This window comes from Dermacentor andersoni, chromosome 2 (genome assembly GCF_023375885.2).
Source record: "Dermacentor andersoni chromosome 2, qqDerAnde1_hic_scaffold, whole genome shotgun sequence".
NCBI lineage: Eukaryota > Metazoa > Arthropoda > Arachnida > Ixodida > Ixodidae > Dermacentor > Dermacentor andersoni.
The window spans coordinates 188,133,290-188,160,581 of NC_092815.1; the positions used below are offsets into that span (position 1 = coordinate 188,133,290).

At 49.6% G+C, this 27,292-nt stretch overlaps 1 protein-coding gene across 1 annotated transcript in view; it reads right to left on the reverse strand.

Annotated features, from left to right (window-relative positions):
- Positions 1 to 27,292, reverse strand: part of LOC126540322 (protocadherin-15-like) — a 296,148-nt gene that overhangs the window by 198,806 nt on the left and 70,050 nt on the right. The window contains exon 2 of the mRNA XM_050187115.3: positions 2,354 to 2,533. Coding sequence (XP_050043072.1) covers positions 2,354 to 2,510 — 157 coding nt within the window. The 5' untranslated portion in view covers positions 2,511 to 2,533. The remainder of the gene's footprint in view (positions 1 to 2,353; positions 2,534 to 27,292) is intronic.

The window sequence follows — 27,292 nt, forward strand, 5'->3', positions numbered from 1 at the left end:
GGGATCAAATCCCTGCCGCGGCGACCGCATACCCCCGGAAAAAAAAAAGATCGCCTGTGTACCGTGCATTGGGTACACGTTAAAGAACCCCGGGCGGCCAAAACTAACCCGGAGTCTCATAATGTCTCATAATCAGGTCGTGGTTCTGGCATGGAGAACCCCAGCATCCAATTTTAATTTTTAACGGCTATATCAGCAACAGCTACCGGTGGCGTTAAGCAACGCCCAATGAAGACGCGCCCGATGTTGGCCTGGTTTGTCTGTTGCGATATTATTGGTACGCTGATGATGATGATGATGATGATGATGACCACCATCATCATAGATACGGACCCCCGCCTAGATACGGACCCCCTGGGTCTGTATCCGCGAAATATCTTCTTACGCTACAATTTACAAATCAATCGCGACGTTTGGCGTATGATTAGCGAAGGTGGCCGGTCACTACACTATAGGAGACAGCGCTTGCTCACGACAAGCTGTGCGAATTTCGCCCCACCTGCTGTCCATCTATCTCGAGCTTCGTAATTACGCGCTCATGTAGAACTGCACCGACGTGAGTAATATCGTTCATGATGCAACCACACCCCTGAATACGTTCTGTAACGTAACATGTCGGTCTTATTTTCTGCAACAAGGGACGCCCATGAACGACAGCTCAGGCGCTAAATCCACAAAACGTTTTTGTTCGTGAATGTCCTTTGCCGTGGGCCAGCCCTTCGCTAATTCATCCGACATCAGGATTTGCTGAAATTTTCTTTTGCGAACTATTCTGTCGTAAGAGTATTTTTTTTTTTTTTAATACGGGCTGACAAGAAAGTTCTTACGCTATTACGGTACGTAAGAGCAGAGGCTAGCCGATCATTAGGTTGGTCAATATTATAGCGTATAGGTGACCGGCCGATTCCAAAGAACACATGCGAAAGAACAACTTCGTGAATTCGGGCGCAAATCACTTAGGCGATAAATACCTTTAGCACACAGAATAAATATGCATATGGTTCTTTTTTTTATTAAGTATGATACGCTCATGCCTGTCAATATTTTCAAACATGTCGTTTCAACATTTGTATAGCTTTCTTTGTTTTTATGTGCATTCCAATTTTTTTTTTTTTGACATGGTATTTTCCTCATTAAATCTATGACGGTGATCGTTTTATGTAATTACGTGAACAGTGCCTTAAAGACCGCCTGGCACCAGGGCCAAGGAAGGAAGGAAGGAAAAAGTGGAGAAGGAAAGGCAAGGAGGTTAACCAGTTTAGCTTAACCGGTTTGCTACCCTACACATGGGAGCGGAATGGGGGGATGAAAGATGGGGAAGGGAGAGAGAGAGAGCACATAGCAAAGCACACACATCGTCCGTTAGAGTCCATCACTCTTGCGAGGTACGTGATATCACTGTCACAGCCGCTTGTCCAATCCCGTGTCTTTCAAAAACCGAAGTAGTCCCTTCGTCGCCTTCAGCGGCGATGTCTTCTATCGGCGGCATGTGAAAATCGTGTCGAGGGACAATGGTCTAGTGTCAAGGTGCGCTAGAACGGATGCCAGGGACTGTCGCTGAACATTATATTCAGGACAGTCGCAGAGAATGTGTTCCAGCGTCTCCTCGCAAAGACAGGTATTGCAGAGAGCGTTGTCGGCCATTCCAATGCGAAATGAGTAAGATTTCGTGAAAGTGACCCCTAGCCATAAGCGATAAAGCAAAGTCGCCTCTCTTCGGCGGAGTCCAGTTGGCATACAGAGATGCATCAAAGAGGGCAGGTGGTATTGACGGTTGCTCCGGTTGGTCTAGCTGTTTGGTGTGCACCATAGAGATAGCGTGATCTCCTATCCAAGCATTCGAAGTCTGCTGGCTGCGTCGGACCAAAGTAGTCGTCGTGCTTTCCGGCTGAATGCGCCGGCTGGCGCTGCCTTATTTGACAGTTTGCTCTGGCGGTGCCTTTCTCGTTCGCAAACAGTTTAATTGACATAGTGATATGATCGCTTGTTTAGTTTCAATCACTTCTAGATAGGATGTCCTGCACCTGATGTAAAAAAAAAATATTCAATCTAGATGATGCTCTTGGCAAAAGCAGCATGTCATTTCGATAAGCACTGTTCTTAATTTTTTTCCCTTCAAAGTATAGCTGTGATTAGGTCCAACTGCCACGCAGATATTGCAAGTTGCTACTTCGGAAACTGCTACTATTGAAAATACAAAGAAGTGCTTGATCATATGCTAGTTAATTATTGGCATAGGGATCTCTCGGTTAAGATTGGCACGTGACCAGGACTGGCGTCGTTGCTATAGCAGGCTCCTTCGGCGCCCTCTGACGTCACTCCGGCGCGTCGTCAAAATATTCCGCACTCTCACCTTGACTCGATGTAGTGGTCGTCTGCGTCAGACATTCCACCGCGGCCAGCAGATGTAGGGCGGTCTGCACGGTAAGCCAACCGACTCCGGGGAAGCGGAACCCCGGCTTCCGCCATTTTGTTCGCGGACCGGAAGTCGCCGCTGCCGCCGCCGCCATGACGCCGCTCCACTTCCACGCACCTATGGAAAGAGAGAAGAGTGAAAGCTGTGAGACGATGCGCTGGGATCCCATTTACGCCATTAGAGCATATAGGCCGCGACCACGTTCTCATTGTGTTCCCGCGCTCCCCCGAGCCAGCCCATGCGCGTCGTATATACGTCGCGATGCCGGGCCTTCATGAGAGACTAGCAGTAATGGCGCCGCGTTCACTTCTCGCAACGCTTCGGTATTCTGCGCAGACAGCCAGCCCCCCTTTCTTCTATCCCGCCAGGGCACTCTGTCGAAAATTACGTGCAATGCGGTTGCAAAGCGCGTTATACCATAGAGCTATCGAAGCCGGCAGAAGCGCCGAAAGGTCAACTCCTTTTTCTTCCCAGTGCTTGTTGCATTGATCACCGTGCACGATTGCGCCCAACTAAGCACAAGTGTTAACGAGGTAGTACACTGTTGCTTCAACCTTCCGAGCGGCGAGATATATAGCGCAAGGTCCTCGATCCAAAGAACAAAATATATCTGTCATTGGGCGCTTTAAATCGAACCAGACTGTTTGAATATGAGATCAATGATACATCCGAACCATCAGTGTTGGCGGCGCAGGGCCCATTGGTTGCTTATTAACATTTGAAATCTGGATTTCCAGCACCATATGTGTAGCCTGTTTTCCATAAAGATATTGTTCTTGAATGAGCGCCATACAGGTATGCGTGACCTTAATAAAGCCTTCACTGGTGATGTCAATATGACCGCTCTTGTTCGTTTACCACTATTTGCGCTTCCTCCGCTGATTGTCTTCTCAAGATAGTTATTGAAACCTAAAGGTAGCATACATTTCATATCCCGTATTTGTTGCCTCATTGCATTAGCATACTAAATCTGAACCCAATAGTGCGGAATTGTCCCACTTGATCCGTCTACAAAATTAGAAAGTGTTCCCGCCTGTGCGTTCACATTTTCCTATTAACGTTCACACAGTCGATGACAGCTATGTGCTGTCTTCGTGTGGCTATACGTGCTCCGCATTTAAACGTACTTGCACGGCTATCAAAACCGCAGCTTAACGGACGCAAGGTCCTACTCTTCGTTCCATTTGTTGCTAAGTCCACTTTATTTCTGCAGTGCGAGCCCCATGTGGAAAGCATCTGACTCTAAATAAACCAGGCTGGGCACGCCCTGCCGCGCTTCAGGCGCGTGCACAAATGAACAAAAAACACCAGAGGCGATCGAAATAGCAAGCGTTTCTCTCTTTCGTCCAGCTCTTCAGATGTACACTGCATCGCCGCGCACTGCGTACGCGCGAACCACGACGATACAAAAGCACGCGGCGAACTTACGGAAGCGTGAAGGGGCGGCTGCACTCGGCGCACAAGATCCCAGTACACACCATTCAGACAAAAGAACGAAACGAAGCTACAATCGGCATCGACGGGAGAAAACCTAATTTACGAGTACTACAGCCCCGAGAGAGCCGAACGTTGTCTTGCGAGCAACACCGTTCCAGGCAGGCAGGAAAGGCTTTATTACCCAGTCCAATCACCCAATCGTACTCGCTCAGTAGTGCGCATGCAAGTTTGAGTATGTGCGTGTGTGTGTGCTTGTTGTATATGTGTTAGCGCAGGCTCGCAGGCTGATGCGAGGCAGCCTGCGGAAGGCGTAATTGGAAGCACGTTCACACAGCTTCGCGCCTCGGCTGCACACGCACCACGGAGTGCTACTTGCCATCGCCACCAATGAACGCTGTTCACGCGCTGCAGTCGTGACTGCGACCGCGCAGACAACGAGCTCGCTGCATAGCAGTTAAGAACTTACTCACGCCTCTATTGTGAGCACGTGCTATTGTATAGTTGTCGTAGTCGGGTGTGGTTGTGCGCGCCGATGCTTCGGAAACAACGTACGGAATCGAGGCGCTAGCGACTTAGCATGCGCTCGAACGGCAGCGCATGCGCAAATCGATAATCCTCGTGCTGGGCCGGGAGGAACAATAATTCAGTCCACAGTCGGCAAGGAGAACGCGCCCTTGTTTTTCTTAAGGGCTGCCGACCGAGCGGAGCTTTGTGTAGCTGTATACGTTTCTTAGGAGCGTAGCACGACCACCCACTACCCGCCGAGGAAGGATCGAACGCGCTACCCGGGGTGGCATTTCGTGATTATAATGAGGAAAACGCGCAAAGCGCGGAGGGCATCCTCGGGAAAGATGCGCCGCTGCGATACGCGTGTACACAGTCATCACGACGACGAGCGCCGAGCGTGGTCGGGAGGCGGGGTAATTTTTCGTCGACTCTGGGGAAAACAAAGTCCGGCTCAGTTTCGGAGGCCTTTCGGCGCAAACGTTGCGGACGGTGTGCGCCCGAGGCGAGGAGCCGACCGATATTCGAGTTTTCCTTTTGTGCTCGTCTCGTTGCCCCCCCCTCTCGCGATAATTATTAGTGCTGCGTTTAAAAAGATCGAGCCCTCGGGAAACCGGCGCGTTCGCGTGCAAATCGCCAGCGCACGTGTAAAATTACGGCATGTTCGAGGCAGAAAGAAAAATAATAATAAACCGATGAGCTCTATCACAGGCTATGGCCGCTCGTTTCCCGAGCAACCCATCTCGCGTCGTAGCCCCAATCGTACCCCGAGCTGCTCGGATAACTTAAATTCGAAAATTGTGGGCATACCCCGAGCGAAAAAGAAGTTATTTAGAAAGAGAGCTACAAGGGAGGCTCGTTAACGAAACTGTTGTTCAAAGAGCCGGCGTCCCAGCCGATACTTCTAGAGATGAAAACAGAGAAAAAGAATGAAATGAAAGAGAGAGGTGAATTAATACGAAAAGGGCGCACTAGACGTGTGCAGTAATCGGAAGGGATACGACGAACAGCTATACCGAGAAACGGGTTTTTGTTGCTGTTTTTTTTTTTGGGGGGGGGGGAGGGGAGTTGGAAAGACCAATGGCTAAACAACGTGGCTGCAAGCGACCACAATGCCACCGCCCTGTTTCTGGGAGTCAAGAGCTGGTTACGTTAACGTTCGTTGCCAGGATCTTTGCTCAACAAGCACGCAAGCCCAGTCCCCGTATTCCCCGTTTCAAGCAAACTGCCGACCACCTTGACCAAGTACAGAAAAGATAGGTTTTCGCGCTCGCGTTACTGCAGTGCTCGCGGGCGCCACTCCTACGCGATGTCTTTTTTTTTTTTGTGCCATCGAGTCTGGTGTGCTGATGGAGGTAAGCCACGCACGCAACATGCAACCCTCCGTGGTATCTCGTCCTCCATATGGTCGGGTGACACGCCTTCTTAGTATCACACGCAAGGCGCCATCCATCGCAAAGTCATCGCGGCAGCTCGCGGTGAGAGCGCCTGGCATGAATATACGGATACGCGCACCCGATTTCGGGCACAAGCTGGTTTCGCCATTGATAGTGATCCTTTTCGACCAACGCCAGCCTTCGATCTGTAGGCCGTCGGCGGTCAAACAGGGCGCAGGCAGTCCAACTAGGGTGTGTGTAAAGAGTGAAAAAAGAAGAAGGCCAGGAAGGCGGAACTCTTGGCGTCCTGAGAACCTTTTGTTTTCTGCTGCGAAGAATGGAGGTGCATTGAGCTTCATTCTCAACGAGTGGTTTCCATCACCACGTGGAGTTCCAATCTTGCCCTCTTTCTGCGTATAAATGTAGATGCACAAACGCACTCTGCATTATTCCACGCTACGCACGCTCCTTCAATCGCGATTATACGGCGAAGAGACGCCTCTCGGACGGTTAATAGTTCGGGACCACCACGCACGAAGAAAAGAACGATCGTTGCGGGGTCTGTTGATAACGCTGAACTGGCGAACTTGCGAAGTTTTGATTCTGAGCGCGTTTTATAGGCCACCGTTTTGGTGGGAAGGCCGGCCTTCGCAAGGTTCAAGACGCTGCCAGTGATATTGGTTCTTTACTGAGCGTCTGACTCGAGCGCTGATTATCACGCCGGCGAACGCACCCACCTCTATAGTGAGCGATCACGAACCGCGACCCGTGCACCGTCTGGTGTTGCACGCTCTGAAATAGGAGCGTCAAGGAAATGCGTCTCCAGTTTTGCTGACAGAGCCTGCACTCGCGCGGGATAGGCGACGGAACGTGCAACCATTTGCCTGAGCGCATATTCCCAACCAGACGTTCGTGTCTGTATATAACGTACCGCAGTGTCCCATAGTGTACAGAAGGACACCCACAGTTTTGTTCAGGGCGTTTAGACAGTGCGCTCGAGTTGGAAGTCACCCGGGCTCTATATCGACTACGAACATGCGTTCAATTACGCAAACGTCAGCTCGTGCAACCCAGCACGTGCACTCATCTGTCGGGTTCCTCATAACTGAGCGGCACACAGCTAAAGCCCTCTGGGCAGAAATACGAGGTTCCCGGCGCAATGACGTGCACGAATGCATGTTCTCGTAGCAGTAAAGAGTGGCCACCGACACGCTGAGGGGTCTCGGCGAACCCCGCTGTTCATTGACTGCTGTATGCGACTAATGAACACGCGCATTTTCCGTGCTTCGCGGTTCCCAGCTTCCATCCGTGCTGCTCTTGTATCGCGCAGGCTATGCCTGCTGCTTGGAGCAAGCTACTTTAAGCGTCGGGCGGTTTCGTTAAGGAGACGGCGGACATTGAAGAACAAACGTCCGCCCGCGGTACGCTAGTTGCGTACCGATACAAAGTCCCGTTTGCCGCCCTGTATATAGGCGGCCGTTGGTTGCTCCAGCTTGCCGAGGCTAAAGTGGCGAGCGATTCCGGCCCAGATTACAAGACCGCGCCGCGCACCGCCCGTACGCATCTACAGGTGGCAACCGGTGGACGGGCCGCACGCGTATCGCTCCAGGCGCACACAAAAACACGCGTTCGTCCCTCCGTCCGGGTGACCTGCATTGTGGCTTTAGCGCCTCCGATCCTTTGTGGCCTTTGTTTCGAGCACCTCCTCGACGGAGCCGGCGATGCTGTCGGCCTCTTTAAATGGAGGACTGAATGGTTCGGTGCGAAACGGTAGTTCGGTCCCGCAAGCGCCGACCGACCCGTTCGGGAACGGATATAGAAGCAAGTCGCCGCAGCGAGAACGCTTTCTGTCGAAACTGCGCCGAAGAGAGCATGCCACGACAGCGCCGAAAGCAGGGAGATGGTGATCGGCAGGTTTCGGGTGGTGCGCTGGGCAGTCGGCTCGGCGGAGTGAGAAGTTTTGTGCAGAACAGTGGGGTTCTTTTGTGGGCCTTGCAAGCGGGCTTTCGTGTAAGCGAAAAGCACACGAGAAGGGAGGCGGATCATTCACAAAGGATTCCAGGGCGAGATTGTCGACCCGACGGAGCCACCGCTGTGGCGCTCTTGTCGGTCTTCGTACTTCTTGATAAATCGTTCCGCGTCCCGGTTTCGCTAGCGGATGCTGCGAAAAGCGCTTTGCCGGGTTACATGGGCGCGCTATAATAGTTCGTATGATGCTGATATGGTGCTATGAATGGGATGATGAATGCATTTACTGGAGCCACCCTTTTATAGCGTTTTTTTTTTTTACATGCCGCATACTTTCTTAAATTAGGCCACATGTTGCTTCTTTCACGAAAAAAAAAACAAAAACAAGACAGTGCTTTTGATATTCTGCAGAGCAAGGTGAAATCGCGCTGCCTCACCCAGAATAACTAACATCGGAACTATAGTCTGTACGAGGAATCAAAAGAGTTGTCTACGCCATATTCCACTGATTGAGAGCGCAGTGGACCGAACTGCTGACACAGTGCTCCTTCCTTCGTTGCTGTTGTATAGTAGAGAACGAGTGAGAATAGAACAGAAAAAAAAAGCACAGCCGCTCCTCTAAGAAGGGGTCCGGTGGAGCGGAGCTTGTGCCACATTTGTTGCTCTTTTCATAGTTACTCTAGTACCACCTTGTTGTTCAGTGACAATGAAACTACTTCAACTTGTCCAAGCTCTCAGTTTCATGGTTTACTGACCGACTGACCGCTCCGCTTGAACCATGTAACGCGCTAAAGCGAGTAGAATAGCAGGGGCCACCCGAGCGCGAAGGCGTAGGTGCCTGCGCACACTTTGCTTCGTACGAGAAAGCTGGTTTCCTCCGCTCCTCCTGGCGATTCGCCGGCTGTGTGTCCCTGTTCTGCACGTTGCAATCATTCTCCAATTGAGCGTTGTCTTCTGCTGCGGCCTCACAAGTTGTCCGCCAGACCAAGCGGAACTGATGAGACACGCGCACGCTACCGAGAGCGGGGTTATAGCGAAAAGGTCACTCGCAACGTTTCCATCCACTCGTCGTTCAAGCTCCCATTATACGACAGTCGCGAAGTGAAGAATGACCATAACCACGGCACAAAAGGCACACAACAAAAGCCAAATGCGCAGCGATTCGCGGTAATTCTCGAAACAGCTGTATGACCTCCCCTCCCCCACGCTCACTCGCAGTCATACGCACCCCCTTTCCACCGCCTTCGCCTTATCGCACAGAACAATAAAACCGCAAGTGGCGGCCGGCAAGGCGGTGGAACGCCATCACATTCGTTTCGCGTGCCAGCGGCAAGGCAATTCGCCCCTATGCTCATTGCAGTGTAGACTAGCTCATTTACTGCGAGACGGTATACGAGCGCGGACGCTTTACGTCACTGGTAGTTACGCCAACTTCGTACGAAGCCGAGCGAACCACACACTAGTTAGTCCAACCGCTCCCAGTGTAGAGCGCAGCAGGCGTCGCGAATTGCGTCCTCGATACGGGCATCTCGCGCATACCCTCATCTCGCCGAAGAAGAAAAACAAAAGAAAACCTCGAAGAAAAGACAAGGGCGACCGAGATTAACCGCAAACGAGAGACTCACAAAGCGGTTCTGCAGAAACTTCAGAAGGGACTACCTTAATGTAAGCCACTTGAAGGATAGCCTATTCCAAATTTGTGGTCCAGCTTTTCTCCTCGTTAAGTCTGCCGAGCTTAACGTGATTACGTATAATAACTCCTGCATCGCCAGGCTGGGGTTGTATATACTCTACTTCAGCTGCACTTGGAGTGGCCATGAATTAAACCCATAGTTTCAAGTCACCCTTCGTGCAACACCGCAGCCCCTCTGCATTACGGCCGCCGATATTCAACTTGTGACTCACGCTATAGAGTACACATCTCTCAGCCGTCTCTTTCATTAAAGCGGGAAAGAGAGAAGGAAATGGAGGAAGGTTAACGAGGCTGTACCTAGTTTGTTACCATGCACTGGTGGAGAGCGAATTACAAAGAAAACAAGATCACACGCTTCGCCGATCAATCAGCCTTCGAGATCACTTGCTGCGACAGCGTTTAGCAATCCATCTCATCCCCCTGGCACTCCAAACTTTGTGCTAAACGCTGGCTCTATGCAACTGCGCACGTTACCAAGCCTTCCGCGAAGTGAAGAAACACTATACTTTGCCAACACATACTCATTATTGACACAGGCAGTTTGCACAAGGTTACAAGGACGCTACTGCAATTCCCGAAAGCAACCCGACTGGGCGACCATCTGCGCCGCAGCGCTCTAAATTTGAATGCGTGCTAGCAATATAGCAATATATACGCGTGGCAAAGTGGAAAAGAGAGAGAGAGAGAGAGAAAATAATGCAGAGAATGGCAGGGAGGTTAACCAGAGGTAGTTCCGGTTGGCTACCCTGCGCAGGGGGAAGGGTTAAGAGGGATAAAAAGAGAAACAGAGTGGAAGGGGGAGATAGAAAGAAAGGGAGACAAGCACGAACAAAGCGCGTACACTACAGAACGGTAGGGGGCGGTATTCTTAGAGTCTGTCGTGAAGCCCCGTAGACCGCAAGAACGTTAATAGCGCGAGTAAGGCCTTCAACGCGGATGTTCTTTCGGAGCATTGGCCTAAAGCTTTTAATTCTGAAAGCGGACGATTTAGTTCTGAAAGCGTATGTGAAGTATGGGAAGCCGGTCAAGCAGTCGAGGATAAAATATATATATATATATATATATATATATATATATATATATATATATATATATATATATATATATATAGTGTTACTGACGGTGGTCTGCTCCGAACCAAGTTGCACTTCGCTCCTCGAAGAGGCACGACGTGTGTCGAGCGAGCTCCTGAACCCCATTTGGCAACGTGGTGAACGCGGTTGAAATCGTAGATCCGGGAGCTCAAAGAGATGCGACGTAATGCTGACGCACATCTCTGGCGTTTACTGCTATATGGCCACTGAATTTTTCCTGATCGCGTCGAAGACTCCAGTGCACATCCACTCTTGACATTCTCTCCTTTTAATATTTTTCTGCCCTTTCCCCTTACCTGAGTGCATAGTGGTCAACCGAGTACGGTTAACCTCCCTACTGTAACTTATTTGTTTGTTTTCCCTCTATGTTGCTCCTACAGCACTGTGCTGTTGTTTTCAATGCCCCCCTCTTAAAGATAAGCATTGTCGGCGGCATCGAAACCTTTTAGAGAACCACTTCCTTAATAATCTCGTCTAAAGGTGTACGTAGGTCATCTGACCCACGGGAGCGTCAACTGTGGAGGCATCCCATACTTAAGACATTCGAATCACCTCTGCTTCGTGCAGGGCCGTTGCAACGTTCGGTCTGAGACAAGTTAATTGCCGCTTTGTGACCGACTACCTATAGTGCTCTCACAGAGCGGGACGGGGTGTGGGAGAACGGTTGTCATAATAGCGGGCAACGTCAGGGACAAACCAGCCGCGAAAACAAAATAACTAAAGGAGAAAATAACTAAAGGAGAAAGCAACGGGACGGTGGGACCCCGATGTGGCTATAGCACGGAGCCTTTACTTTTCACATATGCCGCTTCTTTTGTATCACAACTCCAAAGTCGAGGGCTTCAATTGTCATTGCCATGAGTGCAAAAAACACAAATAGGAAGCTTCACTGCAAGGACATAGTCGGCTTTTCGATCGCGACGGCCCCTCCTTCGCTACCGCAGTTGAGAAATCGCCAGGGGAGCGAGTACAGTCGAGCCCCCATGCGACGAAGAGTGATGGATCCTATGGTTGACGTCACGACATCACATACAATGCCTGCCGCGGCCAAGGCGTGCGCGGCACCACGGGAGGACAAAGAAACGCGAGAAGAGCCGGCCATCCAGGAGGGGGGGGTCACGAAACTGACGGCGCGGAAAGCGCGGCCGACGGGTCACGGGATGAAGCGCCAATTTCGAGCCGGAGATTCTTTCGCGGTCGACAGGTAGCCGCTTCGCCTCTCCGTTGTTTCACTGCGCGCGCTCACCATGGACGATCGCGAATGAGAGCTTCGGAATCATGACAGGGCGAGTGTCGTCTGTCGACCGCAGACAGCGCATGACGAGGCTAAAGAAAGAAGTCTGTAGCTGCGAGAAACTGACGGCTGGGATGTGGTGTCAGGGTTTCTGAGCGCTCGGCCGGCAAGCCGCGAGAATGTGGGCTGACCTCAGAAGCTGAATGAGCGGACTCCTTCGTGCTGGCGTATTCCGCGGACGCACAACGCGCGTGGTCGAAGAACGAGGGGCTGAAAGGAATCGGTCTGTACCGCCGTTGGCATCTTCGACTAATCGCCCGACAGCGCTGCGGTAGGCATTGCGAAATCGGGTAATACAGCACTCCACTCTCAGTTACAAAAGTGATGATCCGATGTATGCAAGACGGCTTGATCTCGTATTGAATCTTGCCTATTTGTGTGAGCTTCGCACAGCGGCTAGACCCATCTGAAACGACTAATCAAAGACACCACAACACTATGGGCTGCCGTGGGAGCCTGTACACGGCTAACAACTATCTCTTCGTGCGATAAGTCCCGTCGGACGTACAAACAGTTCTCTATTTACCGCTGTCTTGATGATCGTGTGTTTTTAGTATATAGTACTGGCTATCGTTACTAGCTAGTTAACGGCAGTCAGCCAATCATGAACCGATCACTAATTGTATTCGAACACGCTGCCGAATACGTTGTTACGCGGCGCTTGTTCACGAACGCAATGGTGGTGGGACAGTGCGTTGAGCGCGAAAAAGACGGGGTTGCGGAGAAGCGACAACGCACCAATACTTTTTGGTGAAGAAAAAAAAAGAAATGTACAACTAGCGCGCAGGAGAGAAAGCTGGACATTCGTTCCTAGAGGCTGCCCCTAATTACACCTGTACATAAAGCAGCGTTCTGAAATTACATCCCGGTTTAGCTGACGCCCGCTCAAACTTTCGCAGTGTTATCTTGGTGCAGTCTTCCTGCGTCGAAGTAGTGCGGTGAACTTAGCAAAATGGAGAGTAGGATATCTAGACATGGGTAGGCGGGGAGCTTAGCCGGTATAGCAGTTCTGGCTGACCTCTCAAAAGAAGAAAACGTTAAAAGAGAAGAGAAAGCTGGACGCGCAGCGATTGCACGAAGTAGCGAGAAGTTATGCCATATAGTGGCTTGCCGACTTGGCTAATATATCCGCTGCCTTCATTGATGGGCGCTTGCGCTTACGAATCGCTTCTATGCGACCTGTCTCCTCGGTGCGAAACGCGCTGGGACGTCCCGCAAGGCGAAGCTGCGGCAGCAGCGTTCGCCATCGCCACTGAAACGTTCGAGAGTGAGCGATGAAGAATGGGACGCCAACGGCTGTGACAGCAGCCAAGATGGAGAGGTGACGAACAAAGGTCGCGTCACTCTTGCTTCTTCGAGCAAGGGGCAACGTCTCGCCGTCGCGGCCGAAAAGGCAACGGCCTGTTTCTTAGAATGTTAGTGCGGGAGTTTGGCACCATGGCGAGGACGCCGTTGTGCCGTAACTCGCAGCTGTCGCGAAAGGCGCACAGGGCCAAAGCCATGATATGCAAGGACGTGAGGCGCAGCATCCTTTTCCTTAATACGGAGCTCCCTATAGAGGAAGAACTCTGCATGAAATTCACAAAATCTCAATATATGAAACAAATATGTTTAAGTGTGCTCTTATGTGATCTTTTATACGTGTGGTCTTCCTTATAGGCATTTTCCTGTGAAAAGGCGTAGCCAGTGCCAGATAGAGGCATCAACACCTTTTAACCATCATATATTTAAAAAAAGGAGGGGGGGGCGTGTTTGTTAGGATGCAAACAATTCTTTTTTAAATACACGTAGCAGGCACGCTAATTGTAATCGTTGAGTTGGAATAATCTAAGAAGCGAACGTCATGGGCATGCAAAATCAAAATGCATCATTGAGTAACACAATCGTGCTAATTATATTTTCAAGCAATTGCTTAATTTACGCCACTTTGCAATTTGCGAATAGTATAGCCGGTGAGTTCGCAAGGCGTATTCACTTCGACCGAATTCTCATGATGACAACGGCTTTGATATGTTCACTCCCAAAGTGTCCAACGAGATATTTGGCTTTCCGGCTATTACGTGCTTCGATGCCACAGTACAACGGAATCGTGCTAGCTAGGTGCCACAGGCAATTTTTACAAATCCCGAACGGTATATACGAAAATATCACTGCATTTGGATGGGTGCAGCGCTGACGTTGCAAAGACAAGGCTGGGAGCGCGATAGAGGCCGTAGTTTGAGCAACTGTTCGAGTCTTCCACGAGCCCGCGTTCAACTTCGCTGCTGCCTTGCGGAATGGTTCGTCGTGCTTCGCTTCTAGCGCACGCTTACGATGCAGGGTCGAAGCGAGCCTGTCGGCAACACTTGTCGTATTTGCGATCGTTAGGTGCCCAGTGGCGGCGATGGGGGTAAGCAATGTTTCGTTTTTTCGTCGTCTCAGGACGCAGGTGACGTTGAAGTCGAGGAAATAAATGGCCTCTACCGACGATGGTCGTGGGGCACGCACATAAATCAGAACGCAGTGCAAAAAAAAAAAAAGGGAAAAGAAGAAGGCGCTTGTGCACCGCGCAGTGTGTGCGCCTTAACCAAAACGTGGTGGTCAAAATTCATCGGGCGCCTTGCACTACGGCGTCTTCCGTACAGTACAATTCGGCACGTAACGCGTCGAATGAATCACCGCCATGGTAAATAGGTGTATAGCGCTCGTAAATTCCCGTGCGGGGAACTTTTACTATCCCAACGACGAGTGGAAGAGAGCATTAGGGCGTGGCCGGCTGGTTCCTTTGACGTGTTCATACAAACACAGACGTACAACGGAGTGAGTTGTTAGCCCTGAGTCCGGTTATCCACGTCGCCGTGCGTCCGCTGTCTGCGCGAACTGTTCACCCTACACGCAAAGCGCTGCCCCCAACAACGGCCTAATTCCTCGTAAACACAAGCGCACGGCCTTGCGCCGTTCCACCTCCGGAAGAACGTCGCTATACGCGCTTCGCGTACTCGGTGGGGCACCCGGGCAAGCTTCCTGTCGGGCACGCAAGGGTTTCGGCGAAGCCAATTAGCGTCCCCCGCCTCTTATGTTTTACCCGCTAGGAGCCGGGCTGTATACCCCGCCAACGTCTTCAACCTCGAATTACGGCTGCGCGCATCCCCGCCGCGTGAGCATGCGTACGAGACACGACGCGAAAGAATGCGCAGGAGAGGAGGACGGGGGTGATGAGAGGGAGAGAGGCGCTTCCCACGCGGTTGCTGCTTCTCGCGAACGCTGTGCACCGTGCGTAGACCCCAGAGCACGTGACGAGCTGGTCAGTCCTGCACGGCAGAAAATGATTCCCATTTTCGACCGTGATCCTGCTGCATAAGTTTTGACTACTCAGACCTCGCGTATAGTCACCGAAGCACCTCTAAAAAACTAGGCAGCTGGAGAATTTAAACTCCTGTCTCTGCTTATCCCACGGGAAAAGTATGAAGTCCGCGAAAAAAAATAATGATATTCGTTTTTATTGTTGTACGTGCGTGTGATGGGGGCGTGCGCAGCATAACGGCAATAACGTGGCTCTGACGACGTGATTTCGGCATCAAACATATCGCGGTAAATTTGTAATACGGAAAAAAAAAAAAAAGAAACTTCGCCTTCTACCGCGATTTGAAATCCCTCCCCTGTGGTCATGCGCAGTTGGGAACAGGACGCGCGAAATAACTATACCGCGCTATCACGCAGCTTTGACGCTTGGTAATATGTGCTGTCTAGAGTGTACAAGAATAATGTCTAGTACAGTCTAGTGCTCTCTAAAACATGGCGGCCATACTCCGTAATTTCAGGAACAATTACTATTCCGCTATTCCGGCGCACACAGCCCGCAAAAGCATAGCCTTCAAGATATGTCTTGTTACTCAGAGGAAACCATCGTTGGGACGTTGATTAGGACCACGTACTTCTGCGCTTCGTTAGTTGGCGTGTCTGCACGTATTTCGAAGTCCACATGCAGCAGTCAATGCTGTAGCGGACAAGGGCGATGCTGTTTAAACTGAAGGGAATTTGTTCTACAGGTGAGGACGGTGTGCGTTGTGTGAGCCTGCTACTTTCGAAACAAATATGTGCAGAACTGGGTGAATCGTGAAAACTTGCCGAATGTTGTTTTCCTTGGTGCCCTCGAAAATGTCTACAGAAATTTCCTGGTTCAGTTTATCTTAATCTTTAATGCAGCTCAGTATTTTTGTATTAACATCTAAATAATTAGCTTAACTACAGTATGAGCCCTACGCTGTTAACTGTAATCTGTAATGTCACCAAAAGTCGCTGCATTTAAAGGCGTTTTTATTTGTTTGTTTTTGTATTTTAGTCTCTTGACACACGCAGCTTTCGTCCGTGGTACGTGTCTAATCCCTTTGTCACTTAAACGCTTTAACCAGCACTACTCTTTTTTTTTTAGGGCTGTTTTCATAATTTAATTCAAGCGAACACACGGGTAGGGTTGAAATAAACACAACATATAATTCATTTCAACGTCCATTGAATTTTGAATTCGTTGCGCTTGCTGATAATTATACATATATTGCTCCAGAAGGAATGCTTGCCTGATTGATGAGATGTGACGTCTGACGTACGTTTCACTCGTCTATTTAAGTTACATTTCCTCTCTTGTACTGACTAATCCCACAATCTTGCGTTTTATCAACCAAACAAACAAGTATTCTCGCCCGCGGAGCGGAAACAATTTGCTCCGCATCAATCATTTTAGTTCTTTGTGAGTTGTGTTGCTGCTCCGCATGTATGCAGCCTTCGACAGCACACGGCGAAGCAGGTTAATTTAGCGAGAGAACAAATAAAAAAAAGTAAGACAGAGAGTTGAGCGAGTTGGTCCGTGTTTTTCTGTGGCACCGTTCCAAAGAAAAAGAAACAAAAATTAACATAACTGTAGATGTTAGCCTGGCGACTTGCAGCCATGCCACGCTGTGTGCAATAGAATATGAGGGATGATGTCACACAGGAATACGTCGCATTGATTCGCTCGTTCTCCGTTCTCTCTGCGGCACCATGTATAGCTCTAATAACGCTGCACGGTTTCGTGATAAGCAGCGTACGACTCAAGTGAAGTTGTGGCTGCAGGGACGCGAGAGAGAGAGAGACTCGGTGGCCGATGACTCTACTTCCTCGGAAACGCGGTGGCCTGAGTAGGAGAACCGGACCTTCTCCGCTCGTTTGACCTTGTCTTCTTCACTGTACGCACTCACTACGTATGCGCGCAAACGGAACCGCACCCGGGCAGAATGACAGAGGAGGGGGGAGAGTACAGTGAACCAGTTATCGCACGCGCGTGATCCTCCATTTTCTGTTCGTTTATACAACCTTCCTCGTTTCATTTCTCGTTTCCTCTTCTCGTTTTTTTTTTTTTTTTTTTTTTTTTTTTTTAAACAACGGGACGTTTTGTTTGGGTGCGTACGAACGCCTCCGCCTACGCGGTCACTGGACGGTGGCATGTGGCCAGTGGTTTGTACACTGTTACCAATGGACGAAATAAAGGGTGATTACGAGATCTCGTTCCTGAAGAGTACTCTAATTGCGAAAGAAAATCTCGCGCGGCCCCTTCAACGAGATTTTTTTTCCACGTACCTAATTCAAAACTTGCTTCCAGCGCTAACATTGTACCAGGTGAGAGAGAGGAGTGCACTTGCGAGACTCGTCTGTGTGCGCATTCGCAGCAATTAATTGACAGGTTATGTAGCATAGCGTCAGCGCTCCACCGTTGCTTCCGCAGTTACTACCACGTGTCAGGCGCCCCCCTCGCGTACACGACGCGGCAGAAAACATTAAAGATGGCAAAACGCGCTTAGTGTTAAAGTAAAATGCGCTAACGATAGACTCGCACGGAGCGTATACCGCTCGATATCCTCCTTGCTCTCACAAACTTTGGAAACTCTATGCAAAGCAGAGTTTATGGAATGTCAATGTAGAGCCTGCGCGCAATAAGATCCTGCGCTATTTGTCGAGTATTGCCTTGTTGATAAGTTTTAGCTAATAAATGGGCAAGAAAGGCCCAAACAAACATACTTGTTGATTACTTTTGTCGTCGCAGTGTCTCTATGGTTTCATAGACAAAAAAATATACGCGTAAGAAGGCAAAGCTACAACTTCTAGTTTATATGCCACACAGAACGGCTATGCCGATACTCTAGTTGACATTAAGAGAAAAAAAAAATCCACCTTGGCATGCCATGTAATGCATAGGACAGATAACCGGTGGACCATCAAGAGTTACAGAATGGGTGCCAAGGGCAGGGAAGCGCAGACGAGGTTAATTGGCAGAAGTTAGGGTGCGGTGATGGAATTAGGAAATTTGCAGGCGCAAGTTGTAACCAGGGAGCCAGCTCAAAACAAGAGTAACGGGAGATCGCTGAGAGAGGCCTCCGTCCTGCAGCGGACATAAATATCGGCTGATTATGATTATGATGATGATGATGACGGACTGTGTGGACTCGTTGTAAGGGCGGTTAGCTATACGTTTGGCACATATGCGCGCACGCACGCAGCCCTTATAAAGCACCAGCAGGAACACCGCAATAGCTAGGGTGGCAACGGTCACCAACACCACCGCCAACGAATCCCGCACGTTCTCACGGATGACGTGACGTGCGAGCTTTCCCTACAGGATTCTTTCCGTGCCGGCTCGCGCGGGGCGCCCTTCCGCGCACCTTTTTCTGCTCATCTGTGTGCGCCGCGGAAGCCGCGCGGCGACGTTTGTACGCGACGTCTCGCGAAGAAGAGTCGTGTAAGTAGCAGCTCGTGCATAAAAGTACAGCTGCCGCGTACAGCTCGCATCAGCACGCCTACCCGTCACGACTGACACACTTTTGCGCGGCACGCCGCCACAGCTGTTGCACTTCCAGTCGCGTGTGCAGGAGCAAAGGGTTCCTCTTTGTTTTTAAGCTGGGCTTCCTTCCTCCCTCCCTCCCTTGGCGGCTGAAGTGAACGCAGCACCGAGGAGGAGTCACCCACCCGTCCTTCACCTCTGGCGGCGCGTGCAATTACGCGACGACCTCTCGGCATGTGTTAACCGCAGCGGAAGCCCAGAAGGTGCCGCAGGTTTGGCCCGGGAAGGAGGAAGGGAGGAGAAGCACTTCCGAAGCGGGGAACAGGAAGCAAGGAGGCCAGCACGTCCGTAGGTTCCAGAAGCGGGAATTAGTCTACGGCACGCGTGCTTGAATTGCGTCTCCCGAATTCTATATAACGAGACTAGGCACCGGACCTCGCCGGATAACCATGGCAATGATTGAGATAGTATAGACTTTCATTGAAATGCTGTGAAGTTGCACAATGTAGTGAGTATCTATATCGCCGGACACCTGGCCTTATCTTACTTTCCGAGGGAAAAGGATGCTTGCTGTGTTGCTCGTTTTTCATCCCCCCATCCCGCTCCCATGTGTAGGGTAGCAAACCGGTTAAGCTAAACTGGTTAACCTCCTTGCCTTTCCTTCTCCACTTTTTCCTTCCTTCCTTCCTTCCTTCCTTCCTTCCTTCCTTCCTTCCTTCCTTCCTTCCTTGGAAACGTATGATAGCCACGCTGCAACCAGACGCCTCGGATTTTGTTGAATCGGTTCCGCCATAATACATCGTGACTTAGCTGCGCTTTAAACGCATGCTACTCTGTATGGGTACATTTTACACCCGCAGCACTATATGAAATACGTTGCACCGTTTCAACTCCCCAAGTCAGGGATTCCGATACAAAGTTCCTGCTTTCACAAACACATAAATCTACATATGTAAATGGGTACATAAATCATCGTGGCACAATATTCGGCTTCTAAGAACTGCACTAAGCATGGAGGTAATAATCTAGTAGGGAAAGCAGGGCACATTACTCATTCTATCTTCGACAGCACTAGTTTACGGCGAATGCAACAAGGCAACGCAGATTTTCAGATTATCTCTCAATCTTCTGGGATATTTTCTCATGCGCAGTCACATTATCAATCTCTGCTAACAGTAATTTATGTGCGTGTTTTTTTCCCTCTATTTTCCAATCACCTGTTCACATTTGTGTTCTCTTACTCTAACTACATTATTCTTCCGTTTTCTCTTTTTTCTCCGCGCTTGATCAGCTTGTTTCGATAGCGTTTAGTTATTTCATTTCGGACTTGTTTCGACGGCATATTGCCATATTGCTAAACCTTTTGTTTTTGCCATATCTCTGAGCTAATACTCGGGATAGCGGCTCCTTTGATAGCCAAACTTCCAATATTTGACAGCTAATGAAGAAGAAAAATAAGTAGCATCAAAGTGCCATAACAGCGTCGCCGCAGATAGCATACGTCGATGAATAATCCTCGACGTAGCGAAACAAAATACTCAGTCAGGCGAAGAAACAAGGTTCAACCAACGTCGGTTACCGTAACTTCCGCGTTTCGATCACGTTACGTTCCCGTTAGCGAGCGCAGTTAGCTGTACTCTCGCGTATATGCGCGGGTCGGGTGCAGGTCGACGGAGCCGTCGGAGCCACGCGAAGCGCTAAACAAGGGCGGCGGCGAACAGTCGGACGAGCAACCGGGTCACGACGCAGTGGTACGCAGACTGTGCGTCGCTCACGCTTCTGCTAATTGTTCGACGGCTCATTTCCCGGCTTTCCGCGGCTGCTTCTGCGCGCGACGCCGCCGAGCGGCTCGAATGCCGGGATTCCCGTTTGTCTATAGTCTTCGTCAAGTGTTCGCAGCCGACTTGGATACGCGAACTGGGGCAGCATCTTGTTATCTCGTAACGATTCCGCCTCTGCGATTGCAATCGAGGTAGAACAGGAGAAATAAAAGGAGGCTTCTAATTTCGAAGACATCGCGAGCAAGGCTACCAGTCGCCTCATGTTCAGTGGGCCTGAGTGCGGGGGAAGCTACTGGAAGTTTACTGTCTAACCAGAAGCTACGCACTGCCTTGACCACGCATAGCAAACCTTGAGTCGACTTCTCCAGAAGAAATCGTTGCTGTCACAACTGCCGAAGGCGCCGGACGTGCGGCTGCACTGCTATGCACTGCATTAGGGCAAGATCTCGGCTTTCTTCGGGATGCCACACGATCGTCACCGTTCTGGCGTCCCGCCGACAAGAGTCCGCCAGCAAGTCACCAGCACTGGACTATACTGGACAGCGCGGCAGTCGGAATCGCAAACGCTGTTGTGCTAGCTTCACGTTGCTTATCGGGCTGAATTATCGGCGAAGACTTGTTGACGAAAACATGTTGACGATACAGTATCTCCAATTGTTCTACACAACTATGCAATAACGCTTCGCCGCTAGCTACCAAAATTCACTTTTGCTTTTTTTTTCTTCGTCGCGTTCAGTGCATTTCGCTGAAGCATCTGTGATGCGCAGTGGTTATTGATATCCCATACTGACCCTTCGTCATTCGCGCATCACCCTTTCTTTGACGATTCTTTTCGACGGAGAGCATACGTAGGCAGCCTTTATGCCGAGTTCGCGCTGCGTGTGAAGGTTTTCAGCAAAGCACACGCGTTCCCGAAGGCCACATTGGCCTCGCAACTCACGTTCGTCCTGCGATCAGATCCTGGTTGCAGAGTTATTGTACCCGATTTATTGTATTCGTCAAGATATTCTTCACTAAGAAGCGTGTTGAGAAGAAAGAACCTGACGAACGACAGCTGCATTCGCACTGATGCTTGAGGAGTTACGTGAAGAATCATTTGGCTTCAATGCCCGTTTTGTTCCTTTCATTGCCCGTTCTTCTTTATACGGTTTGCAACAAGCAGAATATCGACACCACGGATCTCCTCATCATTCTCGCTCTTAACGAGTTATAGGTGTATACGGAAGTACACAAATAATTGTTCCTATACGTGATACCTTACGCGCGTATAGACATCTGTGACAGGTTTATTATTTTACGCTTCTCCTCACCGACAGCGAAGCGGAGGGTCGTAATCAATTGTGCCAAGTACATCGCGTGCGTTAACGCACGCGATGTACTATACGCAGTATTCATATAACTTCCCTCCCACGATGGCAGGCAAGCAAACAACGCCGCGGAATGGCTCGTGACGCCAACCCGCGTAAGACATACAAACTATAAACTATATAGAGTGCAGCGATATCGTGGCAACATCTAGCTCCTCATCCCAGCTTATCCCAGCTTACGCAACAGGATGCCGCTGCTTTTTTTTTTTTTTTTTTTGCCGATAGGCATAGCAATGTAAGAGGGCGGGCCTTTACTTTCCCGAGTTGGTGCATGGTCAATATATCTCTCGCGACTGCGTGCTTTGAGACCGCGCCCGAAACTTACGTGAACTGCTGCGATCTGGCTCGTGCGTGCCTTGCCGCCAACGAGTATACGCCCGCGTGCGTACGACGTGCCGTGCGGGGCACTTCCGCTGTTCGTGTGGGTGGCCTACGCATGTCCTTATACTGATCGAGTCGTGTGCGGACCTGGAACCGAACGATGGGCATGCTTGCGCGAATGTTGGCGGCATATTTGTGCCCCTATACATTCCCGATCTAGTCTTATATACACTCGAGCTATCTGCATTACGCTATCGCTTTAAAATGCAGTCGCGCCTGCTTAGGGCGAGTAAATCTACTCGCTGCCTCACCACTTCAGGCAAACGCGGTGTTTTATGCCCGCTTCGAATCATCTGTTCCCCGTTTCCCTTTCCCCAAGCTTATGGTAGCAAAGTGGACTCTCTCTCTCTCTCTAATTTCGAGAAGCCGCCAAATTTTTTAAACAAAAAAGCGTATTTCTCTCGTTTTCACTATAGTCTTACTTTCTAATACGATATGAACGTGCCTTCTTTTTTTTTTTTTGTGCTGCAGCTCACCGTTACCCAGTTGAATGGTGCACTGGCAATGGCGCCGGTACTGTGGAACACACAGGCGCGAATTCAAGTTCTAGCTCACAGGGTCACCATCCGCCAAATTCGTGTGTGCTGAGATTCCCACATACATAAAATATTTAGAAATCGCAGGTCCCCCGTTTTTTTAATGCCATCATGTGGCCTTATGAGCACCTCTACAATTATTGCTAGTTCACGCATTGAACAAAACAAATTCCAGACTATAAGCAAAATTTGCTCAGAAGAGTCGTTGCTTATTTCGCTGTGTATAGCGCGTTTAAGCTATTTGCTTTCTGTGGTCACCACCCGGTGAACCTCAACTGCCGTGGTTGCTTAGTGGCTTTGGTGCTGCGCTGCTGAGCACGAGGTGGCTGCGGCCGCATTTCGGTGAGGGCGAAATGCGAGAACGCCCGTGCAGCATGCACTGGGTGCACGTTGAAGAACCCCGGGTGGTCCAAATTAATCCGGAGCCCCGTAGTTTTGGCAGGTAAAAATCCAGGATTTCATGTTTTTCCGCGGTTAACCTGCTCGACTTTTGCATTTCGTTTATATCTGCCTCTTTCTCACAGACCTGTATTCGGACAAAAACTGTCACTCACTCACTCACTCACTCACTCACTCACTCACTCACTCACTCACTCACTCACTCACTCACTCACTCACTCACTCACTCACTCACTCACTCACTCACTCACTCACTCACTCACTCACTCACTCACTCACTCACTCACTCACTCACTCACTCACTCACTCACTCACTCACTCACTCACTCACTCACTCACTCACTCACTCACTCACTCACACGCCACGCGAGCACACATTAGTTGTTTCACAATAAACGAAAGAAACCACGTTTCCTTGCTTATTCTTCCAGCTCTGACTGGCTGAATAATACACCGAGCGTATTCCCAGCGGAAAATAAAATAAAAATATATGCGTAAATCAGCAGGCGCTCTCATGGTGCTTTTGTTCACACCCCCACGGACGCGTAGGCTGCGTGAAAGAAGAAAGAGGATGGTGCTACACATTGATCTACTGCCTCGCCAAGGCATGTATGCCAGCGATTGCCGCGCCCCTGTAGACTCTATAGAGTCAGTGCTCTGTTTGCTTGAAAGGCGCCACTTCTGGCCCCCGCCTTCGCACCTTATCTTCTCGCACCTGAATTCAAGCGCAAAAAATCTGCGCCGTTGCGCTGGTATAGCATGCATCCCGCTGTTTCTTATGTACGTTTTAGATATACTCGATCCGGCAGGCTTTCCTCAAATATGGGTCGCGGCCATCGACGACGCCATGGCTGGCGTTGCGAACAAGCGTAGAGAAAAAAAAAAAAAAAAAGCCCACGTATATCTCGATGCAAGAGCAACGCAACCGCGCGGTACGCTCGATGGCTTGCACTGAACAGCCAAACGCTGTCGCTCTGCAGCAGCTGCAATTATCGTTTTTCACGTTTTGCAATGTAAAAGAAGGCAGGCCCGGGATATGTTTCAGTGCTTCTCGGAAGCACGGCGCTTTTGCGGTATACAGATGTTGTCGGGTTCCCTGCCATTGTTATGGAGTCACCCACGTGTAGCATTAAGCATGCGGGCGGGAGACAAAAATCCCGAGATACATATACACGGGACAAACCCGGAAAACGAAGATTCAGCTCCAGACATCTCCGCGCGGACGGCTGTACTGAAGGCGGAAAACGGCAGCGTCCGTACGAAGTACCAATTGTTACCAATTATTAGCGCTCATTAGTCGGGAACTAAGTTGCCATGCAACACTGCGTGTACGTTCAACCTGGCAGTTAACGAGCGGCTAACTTTATCAAACGATCAATCAATCAATCGATATATATATATATATATATATATATGTGTGTGTGTGTGTGTGTGTGTGTGTGTGTGTGTGTGTGTGTGTGTGTGTGTGTGTGTGTGTGTGAACTAGAATAACGGGGGTTAACCGAGGGGCTCAATTTTTAATTATCATACCGTTAGAAGCCAACAACCAAAGACGCCGAGGACAACACAGGGAAAATTACTCGTACTTGCTAATTGAATTAAAGAAGTGATAAATTAATAGCAATGAAAGTGGATGAAAAAACTACTTGCCGCAGGTGAAGAATGATTCCTCGTCTTAGCATTACGCGTGCGATGCTATAACCAATTCAGCCACCGCAGCGCCGTTTTCCCATCTACTTTCTTGGGTATTTTACTACCAGAACTAACGTGTGGTGTGTTAGCCAGCGCCACCAATCACAAACCTTGGCGGCGGATGCGGCGAAATTATAATTTCTTTAACTTAATCAGTAAGTACGAGTAATTTCCCCTATGTTGACCTTGGTGTATTTGTTTGCCGGCTTCTAACACATATATATATCAGTGAAGCATATATATAGCACTTAACTGACGTTTTAGCCAAGGAAGGTCGGAATCGCCAAGCAATGTCCTGTTATTTTTCCTACGTGGTTCTGCTACATACATACATATATATTGTAAAGGAAAGAAACAGACAAGGGGCCGACACGCCGTACGCATCTTTACCTCTGCCTCCTTTTCTCTCTACGCACTCGCTGTCCGAGCGCCCGAACCGAAGTGCGCCTCTTTGTCTTCATGAGATACATTACAACATATATATCGACGCGTGTGCTGAATCTGTTACGTAATGTGATTCCTGAACAGCGCCCTGCCTCCGGATTTTCGTTTGATCAGCACACAATGACGCAACAGTACGAACTGTGCGAACCAAGACCGTTCTATATACCTTTTGTATTTCGTCACATCGCATTATTGTATTTTTCGGCAACAAACTACCTATTCTTTAGGGCTGCGTCCTATATATAAGAGAGACACGTTCGACAACCGTCGAGTGAACCGCGTAAAAAAAAAAAAATGCCAGCGACTACGCCTTCCGTATGCTTCCTCGGCTGTTGCGCAGTTTGTGTGTATCCGACCGTGCGAAATGGTGCGAAAGAAGGTGTTGCCTCCTCCGGTTCGGCGCGATCGAAAAGTACCCGGCTTTCAGAGAGCGTAGGGTGGGAACTTGTAGGATGCGGGTGTACACCGAGAACAAAGGTGCGTCCTTGAGAAGTGTGTCGCTCTGCGAAAGCCTCTGGAAAGGCGTTCCGTTTACCTTTCTTTCCTTTATTTATTTCTTTTTTTTTCTTCTGCAAAATACACTCATTCAGTCTCGCGTGAAAAGTGCTACGAGTGTGTCATTTTATGCGCTCTTTACAACTTAGCGAGCTGAGAAAAGCCGGCGCACTCCTTTCATGGCAGGCGAGACGTATAAAGTACTGAACCTGCCCTGCAGTAACTGGCGTTATGCACTAGATTGAAAAGCTGGCGAACCGTTCCTTCGCTCTGGAATCGACACCGTATCTACACTGTGCAATACATTATAGAGTTATGAGCTACCGCGGAGCAGTAGGTTGAATTTCAACTCGGCGGACTGGTCAGAAGAGCGAAGCGACAGACGAGAGCCAACGCTTCGACAGGAGGACACGACCTTCATAATCAGTAATCATTTGCGCCTGCCTTATTTATAATCACGCATTGAGAGATACAAATGCAGTGGACAGTTAAATTGGGAAGAGATGCGACGACGAGCGTCGGTGGGGGCGAATCACGCACCCCAGTGTGTGTGACTGCTTTTCAGCACAACTTGCCAAGCCCATGCATGGAATTACAGAAGTGTACAACCACTCATTGATCAGGAAAGCGTCGTAGAAAATGACGTGCACTAATCACTTCCAAATAAATATTTCCATCCACTTATGAAGAACATTCACCTTGTCATCTTCCCAGTGTGCTTGTGCATGTGTGTGTTTGTGTGTATGTATGTGTTTGTGCGTCTGTGCGTTTGTGTGTGTTTGTGTGTACGTGCGCGCGTGTTTACTCCAAAGATATGGTACCACAGGTCAAGCTTGCAGTGAAAGAGCGAATAACCTTTCTTTTTTCTTTAGGCATATTCAGAAGACCGAGAAGAAAGGCAGAACAGGCTGTAAGGCACCTTATCTCTACAGTTTTTATCTGACTAGGAGGTACGGTACGTCACGTACACATGCGGTGTCCGTTCGGGGTACGAGGGAAGCAATTGTTCGAACAACACGTGTTTTACAAAACAGGCTATCTGCTTCCCAACAATGACTCATTTAGCCCAATAGTTCTCGTCTAGCGCTCTTCTTTGTAGGGCTAATTTCATGTTGATAGTTTAAAAAAAAATTATTTCTACCCTTACCTAAGTCTTGAACGGGTCCCTGCTGACAAAGCGCTTTTTTTTTTTTTTTGTCCAGTAGGAACGCACTTATGGCAGGAAAACATCATCAATACCGTGAGACAGCCGGGCACACATCACTGAGTATTTGGGATAGACAGGTTTGTGCGGAGGAGGATCGTTTCGCTGCTTGACTAGAAACCTGTGCACAGAGACAAACATGTTCGAGCCATGGAGCACTAGCAACATCCTTGCGATACGCCTGAGACTTTAGACTCAAGCGACCTTCACACGGTCTAGTGTCCTATGCGAGCAGTTTAAACTAAGTGGGAACAGCAAAAAGAAAAAAAAGAAAGAAAGAGAGATGAGTAAGCAGCTCACGTACAATGCCGCATGTGTACTGTTTTGCCTTCACTCGAGGGCTGGCCGAGATGGCGATGTTTCTTCCTTTACTTTTCATTGTCCCCTCCTCGGTATCGGAAGTCGAGCGTAAGCTGACATA